The sequence below is a fragment of the Taudactylus pleione genome, unplaced genomic scaffold (genome assembly GCF_031769625.1).
Source record: "Taudactylus pleione unplaced genomic scaffold, aTauple2 ptg000040l, whole genome shotgun sequence".
In the NCBI taxonomy this organism is placed as follows: Eukaryota; Metazoa; Chordata; class Amphibia; order Anura; family Myobatrachidae; genus Taudactylus; species Taudactylus pleione.
This window is the reverse complement of record NW_028284442.1, coordinates 6,687,904-6,709,801: the sequence shown is the minus strand read 5'-3', so window position 1 is coordinate 6,709,801 and position 21,898 is coordinate 6,687,904. Positions and strand designations below refer to the sequence as shown.

Sequence of the window (21,898 nt, the reverse complement as noted above, 5' to 3'; positions counted from 1 at the left end):
CATCCCAGTAATCATCAGGAAATACTGAGACCATAGAAGTGACTGCCATAAAATACAGAGAACACCCTAGTGACCTCTATATAATACAAGGAGCATCATACAGACTGCCAATCTATACAGAGAGCATGATACAGACCACCTTACAATAAAGACAGAGTCTGAATGACCACCATACAATAAAGAGCTTATTATAATACAGACCACCATACTATACAGAGAGCATCAAAAAGACTGACATGCAATACAGAGAGCAGTTATATATCTACACAGCTACTGGCCTTCCTGAGTTACAGTATCTAAATCTAGTTGTCTTTTCTCTGATTCAACTGCATGTAATCTACTCCTTTTTCCCTTCCATAAAATGGACCAGTCCACATGATTCCTTCAGTCACTCCAGACATCCAGTGTGTGCAAAGAGCTAGGGAATAAGTTTATCCTCCTCCTTCTTCCTTATTTTCCACCCTCCTCCTTTTAAATGCTTCATTCTTCTTTGTTATGGAGTTGCTGGTCTACTAGTAGGCCAGCACCTCTCCCTGAACCCATACTGTATACACCACTGGTCAAGGAGCACAGAGGGAGTGATTTAATATGGTTACAGCCACTATGTGGTTGAGGGAGACTGAACAGCTGAGGCTGATCTGTGGCACACATTAGAAGGTGGCTAGTCCCTGGAGGGATTAGCCATCATGTACCAGAGACAAACTGCCCCTGGTGGCAACTCCCAGAACCCTGCGCCCTAGGCTGCAGCCCAATCAACCTATTGATTGATCTGATGCTGTGAAAAGCATATGTAAGGTATACCCTTTCATTATGTGAAAACTTGCCTATTTGCTCCCCTAGCACAGTTAAGAGCAAACCCCAAATTCTTCAAGGGACACTCCAACCTCTGAAAGGTCCTATTTTAGTCCTAATTTCAAGAATAATGGCAAAAGTCCCAAAGAAACTCTGCACCCCACATCACTCATTTAAAATGTACCCACATGCCCCTCATTTGCCCCAAAAGTCCACCATATGGCACTTGCTACAATATTGCCCTCATACCATTCAGATCCAGACTAGTCACAAAGTGCCCACAGGCTCCATAAGCCCTCAAATCCAAAACTCTGCCACATGCCATTAAGGTTTCCTGATATGCCTTGCATGCCCCCAAAATTTCCACATGCCACTCATAACTTCTCACGTGCCCTTCACATGCCACTCAGACATCCTCACATGCCCATAGTCTTAAGTAAACTGTAATACAAATTAAGTGCCATATGATTGCGACTAACTTGTGGGGTTACACCAAATCCACAGAACCTTATCCTCCTAAGTAATACTTTGAGCAACGTAACCCATCTTATAGCTTAGTCCTTAGAAATAAATACTTAAGACAAGAATTGGGGCGAGAGATATTCCTCCTAGATGCACTATCAGAAAGTAACATCAGGATCTGTAATAATCCACATACTACAACATTGTACACAAATAAATGTAGAGAGAATCAAACATAGATGTAACAAAAGTGTATCAAGCATAGTTCTTGCATTCCTCATGGCATATAAGAATCATAAAAAGAGGAGGTATCATCATTGAATTCATCCTTAGAGAACTTTTTCTCAAATTATAATGTTTAATTAAGCACCAAAGGTTTACCCATTACTATTTTTTTAGAATACCATTTCAAGCACAGTGAGGCTTTGTGGTGTTCCTAGGCAGCATGTAGGAGAGCAGCAAGAGAGTGTGTTTTAGTCTTGTAGATGTTTAACATACACTATAGACTAAAAGAGGTATAGAGGTCATGGAAATTGTCTGCAATCAGCTGAGTTATCCTTTATACACTACTTCCTCTAATCAACTCAGATGAGACATAAGCTCAGAAAAAATGAGATGCCTACCTCAACAGTTGGCTAAATTAGAGTGTTTAAAAAGGTAATTACAAGAGAGTTGAAAGATTATAACAATCTTTGTAGTCAATCCAGGGTAGCTAGGTTGAGGTAATAGTGCCTGATGACCTCGAGTGGAGAGACAGATATTCAATAAATTTAATATCATTGTCTCAGTTTGCCCATTGTTTAACAATAGAGGAAAAACATTGATTACAGAGGACGAGTACTGATGTCCTTACAACATTTGCAAATCATTCAAAAATAATGTTTGATATATGTGCTTATCTTGAAATTATTATGAAGAATGCTAAGCAATCAGTAACCCCTTCATGATTTTTAAACTTTTTGACAGAAGTATTTTAGCAGGGGATTATTTCAAAAGATATGAAGGAGTGTGCACCTTTCACCCCCATTCATCAGCACATTGGAGATACGGAGGCAAAAATGTTGTGCATATCTGCAATTACTACAGTATTTACCACCATGATAAGGTCTTAAATAAAGTTTCATGCTAGAGGATAAAGGCTTGTTAAAGAAAAGAAAAATCACCTACCATTATTTCCTTAAAAGGTGAGTATGTAAATCCACCTCCAATATCTTATCCAACAGAAAATGCTGTGAGAATCTCAACACCAACCTGTGTAATCAAAGCACCTCTTTAACAGTTAAACAGTGACCAATCAGGGTCAATAGTCAATTACGATGGAATATCTGACGGTACTGGAGGTGTTAGGCATTATTCACCTCATGACATATGTTCTTTAATATGCTTCTCACATTGACTGATTAAAACATACTGTATAAACAAACTTTGAAACCTCTCAGGTTCTAAGAGGCAGAGGCACATGGCATATGGGCTGAGCCATATCAAGATATCAAGGGGGTTGTGACAAAAATTAATCTAGTCTTGGTCATTGGTATTTAAGACATTGAAAATATCTACAAAACCACAGAAAGCCAATCTGGGACATTAATGTGATGAGGAGATCCAAAAGAGCAAATATGATGCTAATGTTAAATAAATATGACATTCCTAAGGAAGCAGAGTGTCCAGTGAAATGCGTTTCATCACTGAGGACCTTTTTTACCAATCCCTAATACTCTCCCTCACTCCATACTACATGTAAGAATATTTTAACCAATTATTATTTTATACTTATACTTTTACCTTCTCTTTATTGTCTTTTTATCATTTGAATAATATATTTCCAGTGCTGCCCAATTTCACCTCTTAACAATGGCGCACAGGACGCCCTGGGATGACTTCCTCCTAGAGCATCATAAATATAAAATAATGTAAGTGCCCTGAAACTCTGTAAACTCTAACCTCAAACCCAGAGCTAACAGGAAATGCACCCTCATGACATCATCTTCATCAGCTTCAACCCTACCATGGCTTATTTTCATAAGTCAAAAATGGCCCAGAGATAACCGAATATTTTAAGTCAAGTGGGTTAAGAAGGGCCATTTCATACAAAAGGACAATTAGGGGCACATTTATTGCATGATAAATAATCTGTTTTTTACCAGGAAGTACCATAAGCACATTTAGGGGTCTATTTATTAAGCAGTGTTAGGAGACTGAGTGAAAAGTGACAAGAAAGTGATAAGGTGCCAGCCAATCAGCTCCCAACTGTAATTTTTCAAACACAGCCTGTGAGATGACAGTTGGAAGCTGATTGGCTGGCACCTTATCACTTTCTTATCACTTTTCACTCTGTATCCTAACACTGCTTAGTAAATAGACCCCTTAGTTTGGCATGATGATGATACGCAACCTCTTGCATAAAATGCCAAAATTACTGCATTTCCAGTGGAGCGGCAGTTTGCACAGGAAGACGGGAGAAGTTGGCCAGAGAGACGTTGTTCCCAGTGTAATAATTTTTGGAGAAGTGCACAAATTAGATATTTAGGGGGCGATTTAATAAAGCTTACAGAGAGATCAAATTTGAGTTAATAGCACCAACCAATCAGCTCCTAATTGCCATTTTTCAAACACAGCCTGTAAAGTGAGTTATCAGCTGATTTATCTCCAATTTTATCTCTCTCCAAGCGTTATTAAATCTCCCCCATAGAATGACAAAGGGGTGAAGAGGGTGCATTTTCAGTGGCATTTCTTGCCATGTACAGTATCTCATATGCAAGAAAAACTTCACATTCAGTAGGTTGATCAACAGGAATAGTAGTCATTAATCCCAAACAGGGATTAATTAGCAGCTGGAAATAACATTATTATGATGAAATGAATCACCATGTACAGAGTCACATATCGCATAATATCTGCTAAGATCAAAAAGAGGTTAATAGTTCTAAATGTTCGCCATCCAAGATAATATGAATGATGTCATATACATGTTTAAACAAAAATGCATATGATTCTCAATCAATAATGGGGCATACAGAAAACACACAGTAATTAACGTAGAAAACAAAAGGAGTGAATATGAAAGATTAACCTTCATACGTGAGTAAGGCGAAAATATAAATAATACACAATAACAAGGTGAAGAAACACTTATTAAAAAGCTGTTCAGCACGAACCAATCCCAAATAAATATCACAATAGATTAATAGTCATTCGAGGCGCCCTCCATTCTACCTGGGATTTATCATTTATCATTGCTAGATAGAGGATGAAAATCAGAGTAAGTGCACTTACAACTTATAACAAGTCAGATTCTGCTTTTCACCGTCTAACAAGTATCAGATGAGAAATGAGAGTAACGGTGGGTACACACTACACGATATGCTCCCTGAGCGATATCGTGTAGTGTTGTCCCCGGCAGGCTGTGCTCAATGTCGTTCATGACATTGAGCACAGCCGCTGAACGATATCATTAACGATATCGTTCAGCGCTGGGCTCTCTCCCCATTCCCTGACATGCAGCAACCTGACGAGATCATCTCATTGGCCTGCATGTCAGCCCGATGAACGATAATGACGAACGACCCGCGGGAACGCGCGTCTTCGTTATCGTTCATCTGTTTGGGGTTAAAAATGGACGATAAAGTGGACGACTGAACGATAATGATATCGTCCACTTTATCGCCCAGTGTGTACGCACGTTAACTGTCACTTGGCATAACGGAAACAGCGCAGACTGCTTCTGCTGTTCCCTGTTGCATGATGCAGCACAAGGAGTCAGGTATCAGGTATCTAGCGAGTGAGCAGTGATTAAGAAAAGGCAAAGGTACCTGTCACTGTTTCTCCCAAGGTAGGACTGTGGTGCGGGAGTCCACAGTGCGCATTTAGGTCCCCCCCAGTTGATGGGCTGACGAGTGTTTCACCAGAGGCTTTGTTAAGGAAGCCTGGCCCCAACCTCCCCCCTCTAGTCCCTCCCCACACCCTAAACCTAACCCACCCCCTTCAGTGCCTAACCATTCCCCTAGTGCCTTACCCGAACCCCTAGCCCTAACCCTCCACCTAACCCCGCTACTTACCGTCGGGATGCCTGTGGTCAGGATGCTGGCGCCGGGATTCTGACAGGTGTCGGGAATCCAGCGCCGGCATTCTAAGCGCCAGTATCCCGACTGTCAGGATTTTAACCGTATCCCATATGAAACACCTTTAGTTTAAAAAAGGCTGCCTGTCACATGCACATCACGTCACTGCCAGCTCCGCCCCCTTTATGCTGGGGCTGACCCTGATGCCACTAGACAGCAAGGGAAGCCCCAAACCCCAACCCTTTCTGTGACTGCTCACCCCATCCATACCAGTTGCAAAATAAATAAAAAGTTGTAAATTTTTTCTAAAAGCAAGGCCCATAAAGGCCCATAAAGGCCCATAAAGGCAGTGCACTGATGCAAGTGCTGCCCCATGGCATGTGCCTAGTGGGAAATCCATCACTGGCAGGAGGAGAGTAAAGGTCTAGCAGTGAAATCATTGAAATAAGGAGCTGTTGCTGGAGAATGGGAAAGATAGGTACTCTCTACGTTGGGGGCACTAGATCCTATTATTGTGTGTAGTATTTAATAAAATGTCATATTTTAAACTTATATACTATACTATGGAGATATGTCATTTTATATCCACATGATTCGTCTGGTAACCTTACCTGGATACAGACATCTGATGAAGTGAATTATATCCTGCAGATAAACTATAAGATTTTATCTCTGGTATGAGTTCACACACTTCAGTAGCATGTTGTCATGGTGATATAGTCAGGCTTGCCTACCCTCCCGATTTGGCCGGGACCCTCCCGAATATCGGGTGCATATCCCGGCTGCCCAGAAAGGCAGGCAAGCCTCCCGGCTGCCCCCCCCCAACTACTAATAGAACCCCCCGCAGCAGTGGGGCGGCAAGGTAATTCAGTGTGAATCGCGTCACCGCCCCCCTGCTGCAGGGGTTTCTATTAGTAGTCATCATGGCACCGCCCCCTGCTTCACAATGCCGTTATTGTCGGCATTGTGAAGTGGGGGCGGGGCCACGATGACGCGATTGCCCACCCCCAGTGCGGAATCATTACCTGGCCATAACCACCGCTGTGCGCAGACATTCAGCTCCTTCCCGGAAGGAGGGAGCTGAATGTCGGCAAGTATGGATATAATCCTGCAGATAAGATATATAAATACCAATATTGCACCAAGGTTCACCAAAATGTATTACACTATCAGGCACATGTTCTATCTCCAGCCTTCTCTAATAATAAAATCAGCATACAAATTATGCCGATAATTTGTTCTTTCTTTCAGAATTTTAGCACAATACTAGGGGGAGCGCATTAGATACTTTGTATATATATTGTATTTATCCGAAGAGCGATTGGCACCCTCACATCTAAGTGCTGCACACCCCATCACATATACTCCAGTGCGCAGGAATACTTAACTTTTTTGTTGACAATATTGTGCCATCAATTCTTTGCAGCAAGGACACACATATGGGAACAGAAAACATAAGACAAAATAGGACCCTCAGGGCAGAAACCTTCTCAACATTCACACCAAGTGTTTTTACACTGACTTTACAGAACTAGAAAAACTGACAAATAAAGAAAATAAGTTATGGTGGGACACACAAACACTCATATGGTACAACAATAACAAATTGATACCGAAGGGACTTACTCACAATACAAACTTCATGCAACAATGGAATCATATACTACAAGAATGCTCATATAAACTGATACAACTACTAATAGAGAACAACACAGAGGAACTACAATCTTTAAATACACAAATACAAATGCTAAACACGAAATTAGAACCCCCATACACTTGACAAAGAATATCAGGACCTAGTTAAACTCACCCTTAGTAAAACCAAAGAAAAGGAGGAACACATGATAAAAACTAAGAAAAACAAAATACTGAGAGACAAATTCAGAATCCATAAGAGAAAGCATGATAAGACTGTGAGGAACCCCACAAAAACCACAGTGAACTACAACTAGAGAAATACCCCCCAAAAAAAGTTAGGTAATACCACAAATATCAACACTCCCATTTACAAACGACTACATTTAACGTATCAGCAGTACATGTCACAATTACATTCAAAGACAATACACATACAAAAATCACTAGTGAAGCACCAGCCACTACCAATCCAGTCAGTATCAAACAGTGACTCTGATACAAGTACGGATAACGACACCTCATTCTCAACCTATAACTTCGAAGAACTAGAAGAAACAGATCCAATTAAAAATTTAGCCAGATTATCTCTTGAACTAGGCTGGTCCAACTACTCCACTGGAACACAAGCCACAACACAAACCACAAATACACCATTAGACGGACCCACACAATCAAACACATGGGGGGACAATTTTTTAGATTTAGAAACAGGTGTGCGACACACACTACTCCCCCAGGAACCTGTCTCAGTAAGCAAAAAATCTACAAAAAGAAAACTGGGGGAACAAGAAGAGGATGTAGAGGAGGAACCCAAAAAAGCCAAACGATCCACAGAACAACAATAGAACCTACAGGCAAGGGTATCTTCAACCTCAGTTCCACAACACTAGCTCAGGACCAAATTAGTCTCCTTGATAAAGGACTAAAGTACGCCCCCACCTCCAATTTGGACAAATTTTCCACATACCTGGATATTCATAAATTCCAAAGAAAATTATTCCTAAAAAAATTATTTCACCAAAACCCAATACCACAACACACACCCCAAACCAAAAATATATACAAACATACCAACCATAAACCACAATCTCAATTCTACCCGTTATATTCTAGGTAATCATATCCAGACATTCACCAACCTATTAGAAAAAGACCTTATCAAAAAAGAGGAGAAACAAACCAAGAGAAATACATGCAATCTAACCAAAGCAGAATTCAAAGCACTACACGAACTACAACACAACAACAATATTGTGATCAAGCCTGCCAACAAAGGCGGAGGCATAGTGTTACTGGACAAACAGGATTATATCAAAGAAGCCACCAGAATTCTTGATGACATAGCCACATATGAACCATTGAAAACAGACCCTACCAACACATACAAAAGTAAACTACAGAAACTATTACAACATGGTATAAACAAAGAAATACTAACCAAACAAGAACATCAATATTTGGATATTAAACATCCACGCATTCCTGTTTTTTATTATCTACCGAAACTACATAAGGACTCAAAGAACCCCCCAGGCTGTCCAGTCATTTCAGGAATACAATCAATCACATCAAATTTATCACATTACATAGACACTTTCCTCCAACCGTTTGTGAAAAAACAAAGATCATACATTAGGGACAGAACCGAGGTACTCCATAGATTAGAATCAATAAACTGGAAAGAAAACTACTGGCTGATAACTAGCAATGTAACATCGCTCTATACAGTAATTAAACTCGAACAAGGACTAGAGAGCATAAAAGATCACCTTACACAAGATTCAGATTTGCAGGACCTACAAATAAACTTAATTGTAGACAGTATTAACTTTATTCTAAGTCACAATTACACATGGTTCAATGACACCTACTACAGGCAGACCAAAGGGACTGCAATGGGGACGAGATTTGCAACAAGTTATGCAAATCTCTTTATGAGTACATGGGAAAACAACTACATCTGGTCCCATGGTGAACTTGGCGCAAATCTCGTCCTCTGGGTACGTTTCAATAAAACAACTTGAAAAGAATAAAATACTTTGACCCAACACCACCGTCTACGTCTCTCTGTCATACAGTTCACTCATACCCAAGCACTTTACACACTGCCCCACCATATAGAGAGCGCGCCTTACCCAGCTTTTACCTGGCTATCACTAGACACTGCTTACAGTGGGTTTTGCTGCAGTATAAGCCACTAAGGGGTCTATTAAGTAAAATTCTGAAAGCAATATATATACACAAAGTATCTAATGCGCTCCCCCTAGTATTGTGCTAGTGATGTCTAATAATACCCATATAAGTATGATCTGATTGGCTGATGATCCTATGGTATAAGGTGAACACAGTAAGTGTGATTCCTTGTGATGTAATGATGTGATCTTATATAATACAAGGCTGGAGATGGTGGGTAAATATTGATCATTTAATATAATAAAAATTGTACACATATATAATATAATAATATTGCTGAACAAGGTAGCAAATAGTGGGTGAACTTGGATGCAGGTCCAGCACTAATGTAGATGATGATTGATACACAGTACTTATTTAAAGTTCAAACTAATATGTGAGGTCAACAGGTGGCGTCCCAACCTGTGTTGATCCTACTCAGTCACTTTTTAAACAGGGGAAAAGAAGGGATTGGTGTGCAAGGGATGATTGCACTGCGTGATGATTCACAGGTGCGGGGTACCTGGATTCAGGAGTCTCTGGTTAAGGCCGTCTGGAGTTGTCCGGGTTTCTCTCCAGGGACGCAGCAAGCGGCACACCTAGTCCTGGTGGTCCGCTGGGCGTCGACCTGGAGTACAGTTCCCTGGTTGGTGCAGCAGATTTGCGGTGTTGCCGGTGGGGGGTGAGCCGCGTGGCTGCTGCGCCTTCCTCTCCTTCTTTGATCCTGAACAGTTGGTCTCCTGTGCGTTGCAGCGCTGGTCGTCCAGCTCCTCTGTACTTCCGGGGAGAGCGCGCTCTTGGGACAGGTGCGGTCACGTGATGCGGAGTTCGCGGAAATAGCAGTTTTGCAAGAGTTCTCATTGTGGGGGCCAACGCATTTTGGCCCTTTAGATCTTCCTCTGGGGGTAAGTTATCATGTGTGCTGTTTCCTTCTTTAATTTATAGGAACAGGTGTCCTTTGATTGGTTTCTGTTTTCCTCTAGCAAGCATTGTTGTTCCGTATGTTGTTTCATAGTGGCCATGTTGTTGAAGATAATCGGTGTGGAACAGGTTAATCAGCCATTTTGGGTGGGATATTTTTGATGGAATACTTGGTAAGACTATTCACTATTCTCATGTTTAATGTTCATTAACTATTTGTGTTCATATTACAGTTACTATGCATATCTAATGATTGTAATTACCTATCTCTTGTGAACAAGAGGATGTTGGTTATTAGTCATGATGTGAATATACTAGTGGATCAAGATACTAATCAGAAGTTTAAATTTGTTGCCACTGTAAGTTGGGATAATTAATTGTTGTAGACTATAGATCTGACCTCATTATCTAAGTTGAGGCCTGTAGGGGACAGAGGGCCTGATTCAGAGCCGGACGCTCTTTCAGAGCGCTCGCTCTGAATCAGTGCCCTCCTTCTCTTTTTTAGAGCGGCCTCCTGGCCGCTCGCATAGCTGTGGGTGACCACCCACAGCAATAGCGAGCGGCCAAATAGATGGTCGCGATGGTCTTGTGGTAGGGTCTCGTCTGCCGCAAGCCCTGGAGTGCTTTTGGCTCTATCAGAGCCAAAAGCACTCCCACTGACATCACTTGTGGTGTCAGTGGGGTCAGCCCCAGACGGTAGGTGTTCCCATGGGAACACCTCCGTCTGGCCAGCCACGCCCCCGGCATGCCCACCAAAGGGGGCATGCTGTCAGTCATCATCGACAGTATGCCCCCTTTGCAGCGAGACCCATAGCAACGGCTTGCCAGTCGCTATCCTGGTCTCGCGCATGCGCACGACGGAGCCGGGTCCGTCGTGCGCATGCGCACTGGCCCAACATCGACCCGCTTGCGAGCACTCAGTGCTCCCGAGCGAGTCTGAATCAGGCCCAGAGTGTCTAATTCTATCATACATTTCAATTCTTCTTTATTTATCAATAAAGTGTAGTCTCCTCCCTCCAATTCTGTTTAACTTTCTTTATGCCATAGAATTCTATGGACTGTGTTTTGCATTGATGAATCTCTTTGTAGTGTTTGCCAAGAGGATGGTCTTCTGATCCTTTTTGCACATTTCGTATGTGTTCGCTGATCCGTGATTTTAGGGGTCTTATGGTTCTTCCCACATAAAATTTGGGACATGGGCATTTTATGATGTAAATCACCCCTTTCGTGTTGCATGTAATATTATTTTTAATGATGAATTCTTTTTTGTTGCTGGTATTATGGAAGTGGTGGGTTTCATACTTTTATGTCCCATTGTTTGACATGCTTTACAACTTCCACAGTGATAGAAGCCATTTTTTTCTGTACCTGATGCTGATAGGGTAGTCTGTTTGATGGTTCTGGGTGGGATATGGTTTTGCACTTGAAAAAGAGTGTGAATGTACACCTGACAGAAACATGTATATAAGCACATGTGAGGTGTATGTGTTAGTAGTACACATTGCAGAAATACACAATACTGTAATAATAATACATTTATTACATTAAGTTGTGTACAAATAGAGATACAGAAGAGAGGGTAATGTCTCATTAATAAAAGCTAAAGTCACATTTACCATATTGTTATTTTTCCCTTTCAAAATCTTTATTTACTGTAGTAGTACGTATGTAACTGTCAATAAAGTAAAGCAAGTAGGTGGCCACAACATGATATACAATAGCTTAAGTTTTCAGTGCAATCAGTTTGAGAGGCCGATATTACCAGCCAAAAGAAGTGGCTTAATATTGCTGATGGATGGTTATCATTGCATATACTTGCACCAACCCTCAAGTCACTGCAAAACATATTCCTCCTGGCAGGCAATCACATGATCCTGTACTGTGCACTCAGTCAACACTTCACTGCCCCATTCCAATTCAGTATAAACAATTACACCTGTTATAGGATGGATTAGATTTCATAGGTATATTTTAGCTCTGTAGTCAAAGGCCTAAGGTAAATTAAAGAAATTACAATAAAGTACCCAAGAAAGTTACACCACTTAAAATGGTTATAAGATAACAAACTGGGATTGTACTGTACATTTTACAGAGGTACTACAGTACAGTAAGCCATTGTGGAACCGGCATTGTTCCTGGCTGTTTCTCTTTCAAACTATACTTTCAAGTCCCAATCTGAAGCTTCCAGTTCCACAATAATAAAAATAGGACATTATTTTAAGTCAGCCGAGTGTTTGTTAGCCTGCAGGTGCTAGCTAGTGTGCCACAAGGGTCAGCAAGGTTTGGTCTGAATGAGTAACATAAGGGTAACCCAGCATATCCTATAATTAATAGATTAAAGTTATTTATTTATTGACAATGATACATGGTATCTGAGGAAGGGAACTGTGTCCAAAACACACATTTCTGTGAATAGAAAAGCTATTTTGTATTCTACATGTGAATCCTGTTTTAGTTGTGCCATACATATCAAACAATGCACAACAGCACTAAACTAAATAAATATAAACCAAATGATGAAAACAAATGAAAGATGGATTTTGCCTTTGCTTCACTTTCTATATTGCCAAGAAACAAAAACACAAACACAATCAGGTGCTGTGGCTTTGAATAGGGTTATAAATCTGTAATCCATATGCAGCTCTCTTAGGGGAGGCTAACCTCTAGAATAGAAAAGACCAAAATTGCAACAGAAGAGAGCGCAATCGGATAAAGCAAATTAATTAATAAATATTAAAATGTGTAGTAATATCTAATGACAATAAGAACATCTATACAATGAATCATAATTGAAACAAAACATAATTGAAATACAAAGAAGATATTTATAATATATTCTTTAATTCTTTCTTAGCATTTTTATAGTGAAAACTCTAGAGTATACCTAAGTATGACAGGAAATGCTTTGCCTCACCTGACCACACATCACCGCTCTAAAGTCATTTTGTATTGTTAAACTATTTACAGTAAGTTCTAGTTAAAGTGTTATCATCAGTCTGCCATATGACAGCAAATAATCATTTACTAACAAAGTGCAGTAACCTGTGCCAATATAGAAAGTACCAAAATTGCAACAGAAGAGAGCACAATCGGATAAACCAAATTAATTAATAAATATTAAAAAGTGTAGTAATATCCAATGACAATAAGAACATCTATACAATGAATCATAATTGAAACAAATTAAAACATTGCAACTAAAGTCATGCATCCAAGACACTGATTAGATAAACTGAAGTTCAGAACGTATTTAAATAATATATCAATAATAATATATCAGAGGGTATCACATTGGTCTTATTGAATAAGAATCAGGGGACAAAAAAAGCCAAAAAGTAAAAAATAAAAAATAATGCGTCTGAATTGTTCTCCAATGTATGAATAATTAACATCCATGCACCGATGTGCAATAGCATAAATATATATTATAGATCCATACGGATAATGAAAGAACAGTACAAATTTAATCCCAGGTGTGAATGATTAAAGTCGCTTGTGATACCACTGTTATATAGGCTGTTACACCAGTAATATTGTGCACAGTATGAGCTGACCTGTTTGATGTATATCCCGGCTTAAATCTAGCTGAAGCAGAGGGCAGTGTCCGTAATGCCACTGCGGTGGTGAGTATTCGCCGTGTGGAGGAAAAATTTGATCTGCAATGTTGGAGTGAAACCTCCGGTCTTTAGGCACCAGGGAGATAGTCGTGCAGGTGGTTAGCTGGTTTGGGGCTACTCTGTCCGAGTGGCAGCGGCAACTGGTGATAGACCACAGTACTTCGTGGTCAGAACTCTGTGTGGTGAAAAGATAAATAAGGTGTACTAACGCATTTCTCGGCCCTGGGCTGTCTGGCCGTTTCCTCAGAGGTAATGAGGTAACGGAGTAGGAAGCTTAAGAGCGGCCCCAAAACCAGCTAACCACCTGCCTGACTATCTCCCTGGTGCCTAAAGACCGGAGGTTTCACTCCAGATTGGAGATCAACTTTTTCCTCCACACGGCGAATACTCACCACCGGACACTGCCCTCCGTTTCAGCTAGATTTCATTATCCGTATGGAACTATAATATATATTTAAGCTATTGCACATCGGTGCATGGATGTTAATTGTTCATACATTGGAGAACAATTCAGATGTATTATTTTAGATTTTTTACTTTTTGGGGTTTTTTCTCCCAAGATTCTTATTCAATAAGACCAATGTGATACCCTCTGATATAATATTATTGATATATTATTTAAATACATTCAGAACTTCAGTTTATCTAATCAGTGTCTTGGATGCATGACTTTAGTTGCAATGTTTTAATTTGTTTCAATTATGATTCATTGTATAGATGTTCTTATTGTCATTGGATATTACTACACTTTTTAATATTTATTAATTAATTTGGTTTATCCGATTGTGCTCTCTTCTGTTGCAATTTTGGTACTTTCTATATTGGCACAGGTTACTGCACTTTGTTAGTAAATGATTATTTGCTGTCATATGGCAGACTGATGATAACACTTTAACTAGAACTTACTGTAAATAGTTTAACAATACAAAATGACTTTAGAGCGGTGATGTGTGGTCAGGTGAGGCAAAGCATTTCCTGTCATACTTAGGTATACTCTAGAGTTTTCACTATAAAAATGCTAAGAAAGAATTAAAGAATATATTATAAATATCTTCTTTGTATTATTCTAATCATTTTAATAGTCAGAACTCTGGATTAAAAAGTGTATGGCAGGTGAGGCACTGCCTCCCCTGCCTACCTTTTCCGCACATCCCTGATCAAAACTCACCAAATTTCCAGCACTATATACTGCTGCACCTTTGTATAATGCCCACATGAACCTTCAGGTTCATAAATGTATGTTTAAATCTGGCTCTTATACTAGCCAGTACCTACCCAGCCATTTACCTCACAGTACGTCACTGCCAGGAAGACATGTTCATATATGTACAGTATGTGTATATCTGGCTCTGATACTAGCCAGTGCCTCCCGAGCCATTTACCTCACTGCACGTCACTGCTTTAGGGGCTGAATGCTGATTATCTATTTAAGTCAAAGCAGACAAGACTGGAATCTTTCAGATACCGTATGACCCGTACAAACAAAAAACTAAATTCACCAACAAAACAAAGCCCAGGAAAACCTAAAGGCCCAAATGTAACAGTCTGCGACATTTGGGCAATGTTGAAAGATTTTGGCAATGCAGCCGCTAGATTTAAAGCAACAATTTGTTTTAAGGAAAAGTGAGATTGTTTTTTTGTTAAAGGAAATATGCCACTTTAAATTTCTCTGTTGTCCGTATCCCGCACAATATTGCATTTGGGCCATTGTCATCAACTAAAAACTGGCACATGATCAGTAAGTAGGTTTTATAAACACATTACTATTCCAGCTGGGAAACTTATTTACTAAAAAGGGAAAATAGGACTAACTAAAAAAAAAAAAGATTATTCTTTTCCTTTTTTCAAACAAATGAATATTTTACACATTAATAGCACATTATCCATGCAAATGACATTTTATGTATTATATGAAGGATTCACAAATATTGTGCTAAAATGAAATCATTGTAAAGAAAATACATAGATTTACACCAAGTAAATATTGACCACAATGGTAAATGAAATGTATAAATATATATGTAGTAATCCTATTGGCAAACCTAATCCATGAAAAGAATGATAGGGGCTGATGCACAACTGAACACAAGAAGATCATGTGTGTTTTCGCTCTTTGCATGCTCTGGAGCCAAGCGCTCTCCACTAGGGATAATACTCAATCGCATCTACAGCTGTGGTTGGAGAGGCATAATTGGGTGTTGATGGGGCTTTTGCACTTATGTAACGTTTAGTGGGGACGTGTGGAGAGTGTGTCAATGGACATGGGGGTATGCAGAGTTGTGTCTATGTATAGACACTCCTGATTCAGATTAATCTGTTGCACTAGTGATAATGCTGGTTATATCCTCACTGGCAGTTGGTGTGGCTCCCGTATTTGAATTTTGGACAGCGTTGCTGACCAAGGTGGTGAACAGCTGGCCTTCACTTTGCGCATGCATGAACAGCTGGCATGGATGCTAATGGTGAACACTTTTAACACTTGCTATGACTTCCTCATGTTTCTCATAGACCAAGTTATGTCTGTGTTAAATTTCACTAATTTACTGTACATCAATTACTTTAAAAGTTATTAGAAACACTTTGGGGCCAATAGGGACACCCTGTAGTATAGAAAGGGTTTTTTTTTATTAGCAGCAAACAATATTCCTACATATAGTCATATCTTTTATACATGCTGATGTTGGATCTGCTAATGTGGCATTATCACAAGTTCTTCAGTTGCAGCAATAGCAGTGTGACAGTGTACAGGAAGTTTTGCAAATGGTAAATTATTCCTGGATTATTTTAAAAATAGCATGTACAATTCTAAATATATTAAGTTATTAAAAAAGCTATTTTTGGATACTTTTCCCAATGCAACTTAGAAGTGGGGATACCGATACTGAGATATAGTAGGGTTACTAATGATCAGAAGCTAAGCAGGATATTAGTAGACTATGCTGCATATACATATGTATTTTGTGTTTCTTTCTGCTTAATCCTTCAATGTAGTCATTGGTAACTAACTAGAAAATGTACCTTTTCTAATATAAATATATGATTGTAACGGCAGAGCCAGATTAACAACAGTGCAGCCAGGGCAGTCACCCAGGGCCCCCCACACACAGGGGGATGCCACACATAGCTATATCACCAGCGTGGGGGCACAATGGCATATGTGAACAGTGGTTTCTGTGTGAGTGGGGCCACTACAGTGTGTTTAGCACATTTGTGGTGCTGGGAGCATTTACATTATATATTTTTTATAACATCACCAGAACAACTTTTTGATAATTTTATTTAGTAGGGGCTTCCACAAGTTAGTTACCCCGGGGCCCCTGCACACCTTAATCTAGCTCTGAGTAACAGCTATCACTGCAATGGTGCTGAATTCCTCCTATATACATATAATTAAAAAACATAACCACATTTAGTTTAATTAATTTAATTTAATTAGTGCAGATATCATGTTAAAAGGTATGGCAGAATACTTACAAAGTTTTGTAATGGGATTAGTATTTTAAAATAATTTCATAGGCAAGCTGAGGAGTATTACAGGAGCCCGGGATCTACCCTCTAGCTTAGTTGTACATTTAGATATCCTTCTGCCAAAATCCTACCCTTGCCCCTGAGTTGCTATGCATATTTAATAAAACACTGTTAAATTATGAATGCACATTACCCTAATTAGAAAATAATTATTAGTAATATTATTATCATAATTCTAGACTCACCAATTATGAGTTTTAAAATACAATATGGATTTTAAACATGCATTAGTAATGTATCCTAGATTAAATGATGTATTTTATAGTCTACATATACAGTATTATACGCTAATTAATTAAATAACATGTAATAATGTATTTTACGTGTGTGTTTGGTATAAGGTGGATAAGTGGAAAAATTAAATAGTAATACAAAAGCAAAGTGTCTACATTAAACATTTTTCTGCAGTGTTGGAAAAGAAGGTTTAGCATTCTTTGCCAAATAAATAGCAATATCTGTCTGTCTCTATCTGATGATGCACGGCCTGTGTGAGAATAAGAAGAGTTCAGGAAAGTCTGATAAGTGAGACAGTCAGAAGCTAATGAATCACAGGAAAGTAGGTATCACAAGAGGGATTGATCCTAGCAGCGCTTTTACCATTTTCTCTCATGTGACAAAGGCTCCATTGTCAGAGTAAGACTCATTTCAGAGGCAAGTTTTTCTCTCGAAGGTATAACCTACCTCTGCTGTTAAGAGATCTCTTTTCTGGCGAATTGCATTAAACCCGTTTCTGGAAGAAAACAAAAAGTATCTTGTATTTTCAAAGGTCCAAGAGCAACCTGAATAAGCTATTCCCGGGGGAAAGGTATTTTTTTCTGATTTCCATCACCTATCAAAGAGGCCTTTCTTGGGTTAACATTTAAAAGGTAACTTGTATGTGCGTGATCTCATCTTACACAATTGACGAGGGCTTCACAGATCCGTGCGCCTGAGAATGAACTGCTTGCCTTTGGAAAGAACCCTGCATTTTTTGGCTTAGACAAAGTTAGCCTACATTTTAAAGAAGACTTTGCTAACAAATGCCTCAATGTACCAGTTCATTTTTACCCAGATCTTATATTCAAACATACAGAAAATTATTAGAAAATTATACTACTGCATTATATCTGAAATCACTATTCTGTAACATTATATTTAATCGAAAGTGTAAATTAAAATAATTATAATTTTATAAATTTTCAAAGCAATGTGTAAGCATCTGCGCAATTGTAAGACATTTAAATATTGTTATATAATTATGCCTAAACAATCTATATATATATAATATACACTATATATATATTTAGATATACAAATACTCATACATATAATTCTATTGCTCAAAACTGCATTTCTAAAGAGTACACTATAAAATTAGCTTAATCGAAAATAAATGATTTTCTAAATATATATAGGACACATACCTGGGCATATTATTATTAAGGCAATAAATCACTAGGTTTATGAAGCAAAAAGATCTGTATGTGGTATGTTTTTATTAAGGCAATAAACGGATGTTCTTTACTGTAATAACTTTAGAAAACTTCAATCAACTGAGCAGTTTAGATATATTGGTCTTGCTAGTCATAAGTAACAGTAATATCATAATCATTAAAAGAAGTGGAAATCACCAATACAATAACATTACAATCTGCTCTGATACTCAGGCAGAAATCTAAACTCACATTGATGTTCTCGGTTTTATACCAGAAGATGAAGAGAGAAACCCTGCAAAGCAAAATACCAAAGTGAAACTTAAGCTACATTGTTATAGTCAGTACGGTCATTTTATATCTGATTACGGTAGTTTGTACATTTCTAGTTATTTTCTACCACTTCTGTTTTTACAACATTCATACAACAAAAATCAACTTATTTTACATTACAAAAAAAAAAATCCAACTAAGTAGCAACATCAGCATCATTCAGAAGAACTTTCAAAAATCTTAGGAGGCATCATATGAAAAGAAAGCCATTTGGGCAAATTAATACACAACTATCACACATAGTTTCCTTTCATGTGGGGTTATTTCAATATCATGCACATTTAAATTATGTAATGTCCAGACTAGATATACAGTATACACCCAGATATACAGTATACACCCATACATACAATATACATTAGTTCACTAATTTAATATTTGTGTTATCACCTGGTAACTAGTGATGTTAATGACAACAGAGTATAAGCCATGGAAAGCAGCAGCTATGCATTTCACAACTTACCTACAACACAGAACAGGAATGCATACAAGAAGATAATGTTCCTAGGTTTCATCAATTGGAGATTTCTCACAATGTTCATCTCAGTGTAACTTTGCATCCAGAACTGTATCCAAATAACTGACCTTTACTATTATGGCATCTTAGAAATAAGTTTCTTTGGAGGCTTTTTAGATTGTTCATTGGATGTAAGTTATTGCCACTTCAAGGCTGAGAGTACAAAACATAGCTGCCTAATCTTCAGTGGCTCTGGGGGCTTTAGAAAAATTGCTAGCAACTTCCTTGGCTGAGATTTCCTCATTAGTGATGCATGACAACTCCTTGTCTGTATCACTTGCACATGCTCGGACTGGCACGTTGTCATCTGCTAAAGGCTGAATTATCCTCTTCTGACTATTCTGATCGATGACATAAGATAAAGCGTCATATTAAGAAGGCTTTGCATGGTTTTCAGTGTACTTCCTTTTACTGCTAGGAACTTCAAAGAACAATTAGGCTTACATTTGGACATTTTTGACTATATTATTTTTATCCAACTATTCATATATATGCTTACTGTGTCTTTTTTAGCCAAAGTGGGCATTACTTATGTTTCAACAAATATAATTTTAATATTAAACATTTTTGGCTAAATGTAATAGAGAGTGAGCCGACGGCCCATGCGAGTATTCACGTTTCTTTAAAACAGCATGCATGTTCAAGGCAATACCAGCTTGGTTTTGCATTTAACATGCTTTCTGTTTTAAAAATACGGTAATGCTCTCATGTATTCCCGCAGCGACACCAGCTCACACTCTATTACATTTAAGCCCCTTGTCTCTGTAATTCGAATTAATTTGTCAAAAGATTCGTTTCTGTTATATTGTCTATAAAATAGGTAAATAACTCATGGTTGATTAAAAAACTGGAAGAAAATGAATTAAAAAAAATTACAAAAAGGCATAATTGTAATTAAGTGAAATATATTGATGTAGTAAATTGTAAACATATACTGTACATTGTAATGTACAGTACTAATGTATGAGATAAAAAATATTTTATGATAAACAAGACTAAAACACCCTTCTTCGCGCGTGTACCTTCTCCTCTTGGTAGAGGGGTGCTGTACTCCCAAGCCCATTACCAACATGGAGGAGCACCAGCCAGCAGCTTCAGCTGCTCTGCAGTAAAAATAAAGACTTAATAAGTGGCAATATGTAACTCATTCAGTGATTCAAGCACAACCTAAACCCTGGTTAGTTTGCCACAATTGTTATGCTGATAGCATATGACACTTCTTAGTTTATTTACTCATTTGGGCAGGACCATCTTTACCTTCCGTTGTGAATAGAGGTCCATTAAAGAATTGGGGGTCTATATACTAAGCCTTGGAGAGAGATAAAGTACCAACCAATCAGCTCCTAACTGCCAGTTTACAGGCTGTGGGGTGTATGAACTGAAGGTGGGTATACACTGGCAAGATATATATGCAGATCGACTGATCTGCAGATATATCAGAAGATGATGGTTGTTCATACACACTGAACATCCATCACTGCCTCTGGCCACGGGTCCCGCTGGCTGGGAGTTGCGTTGCGCCCTCCCTCCCCGCCGACCTCTGCAACAAGTTTACTGGCAGCCGGCTTACTGCCCGTACACACAGCACAAAAAGCAGATCTATACGCCCATTTTTGCTGCACACATTCAGCGCAAGCACATAGTTTAGTTTGTGTGTGTGTGGGGGGGGCGTTCTTCATCTTGCCCTGGGCACAGAAGACCCTAGTTACGCCTCTGATCTCATCAACTTTATATCTCTCCAGGGCTTAGTACATAAACCCCTTTAATATGAAAACTATGTCAAGTAATAATTCCATTGCAGCAGATAGATTTGTCAATCAATTGTCCCCTAGAAAGAAATTGTTTTGCTTTCTTCCAGCAACCCAGATATCAAATAAAATCTGAATGTCACAATCAACAAGAGTTATCAAATCTTATTGTCCTTCCGTCCCTAACTAGCCATGTCAAAGGTGAGCAAATCATCAGGTGATCTGCTTAGCATATCTGTGTCAATTGGACATACAGCCACAGGCCTGTAAATGTCAAGTCAATTTGTATCTAGTCAGTAATGATAGAATTAACTAAGATGTAACTATACAAACCACAGTTATCAAAGAAAATATGAACCTTCAAACATAGTTCTTCATGTTTCATGATGTGGGATAAAGGGGAGCCAATTGCTATTCAAAGTGAAGTATAACTAACTGACATTTAGAGAATTTACAGTAGTCCGGAATCTTCCGAGATAATCATGAAATTACAATTTTCTGGCTTCTCTTTTTTTAAGGGAAATTTGCAGGGAGTTTTGCCAGATTTATTGATGTACAGTATGTCTATAGCATACCTCCCAACATGACCCTCTCCAGGAGGGACACAATGCTCTGGTCCTGGACTTCCCTGGTAATTTATGATTAGTGGTGGCTCCAGAGGTGGGGCTACAGTACAGTCCAAAACTCAAATGTCCCA

General features: G+C 38.8%; 1 protein-coding gene across 2 annotated transcripts in view; it reads right to left on the bottom strand.

The window, feature by feature from the left end:
* Positions 1 to 19,502, bottom strand: part of OTOGL (otogelin like) — a 259,839-nt gene extending 240,337 nt beyond the window's left edge. The window contains exons 1-3 of one of the 2 annotated variants that reach the window (XM_088453706.1): positions 19,400 to 19,502; positions 18,856 to 18,898; positions 17,873 to 17,921 (exon numbers count right to left, since the gene is read on the bottom strand). In XM_088453706.1, the coding sequence (XP_088309832.1) occupies positions 17,873 to 17,921; positions 18,856 to 18,898; positions 19,400 to 19,496 (189 nt within the window). In that variant the 5' untranslated portion in view covers positions 19,497 to 19,502. The remainder of the gene's footprint in view (positions 1 to 17,872; positions 17,922 to 18,855; positions 18,899 to 19,399) is intronic. The other variant, XM_088453702.1, reaches the window with a different exon arrangement.
* Between the last annotated feature and the right edge of the window lie 2,396 nt (positions 19,503 to 21,898).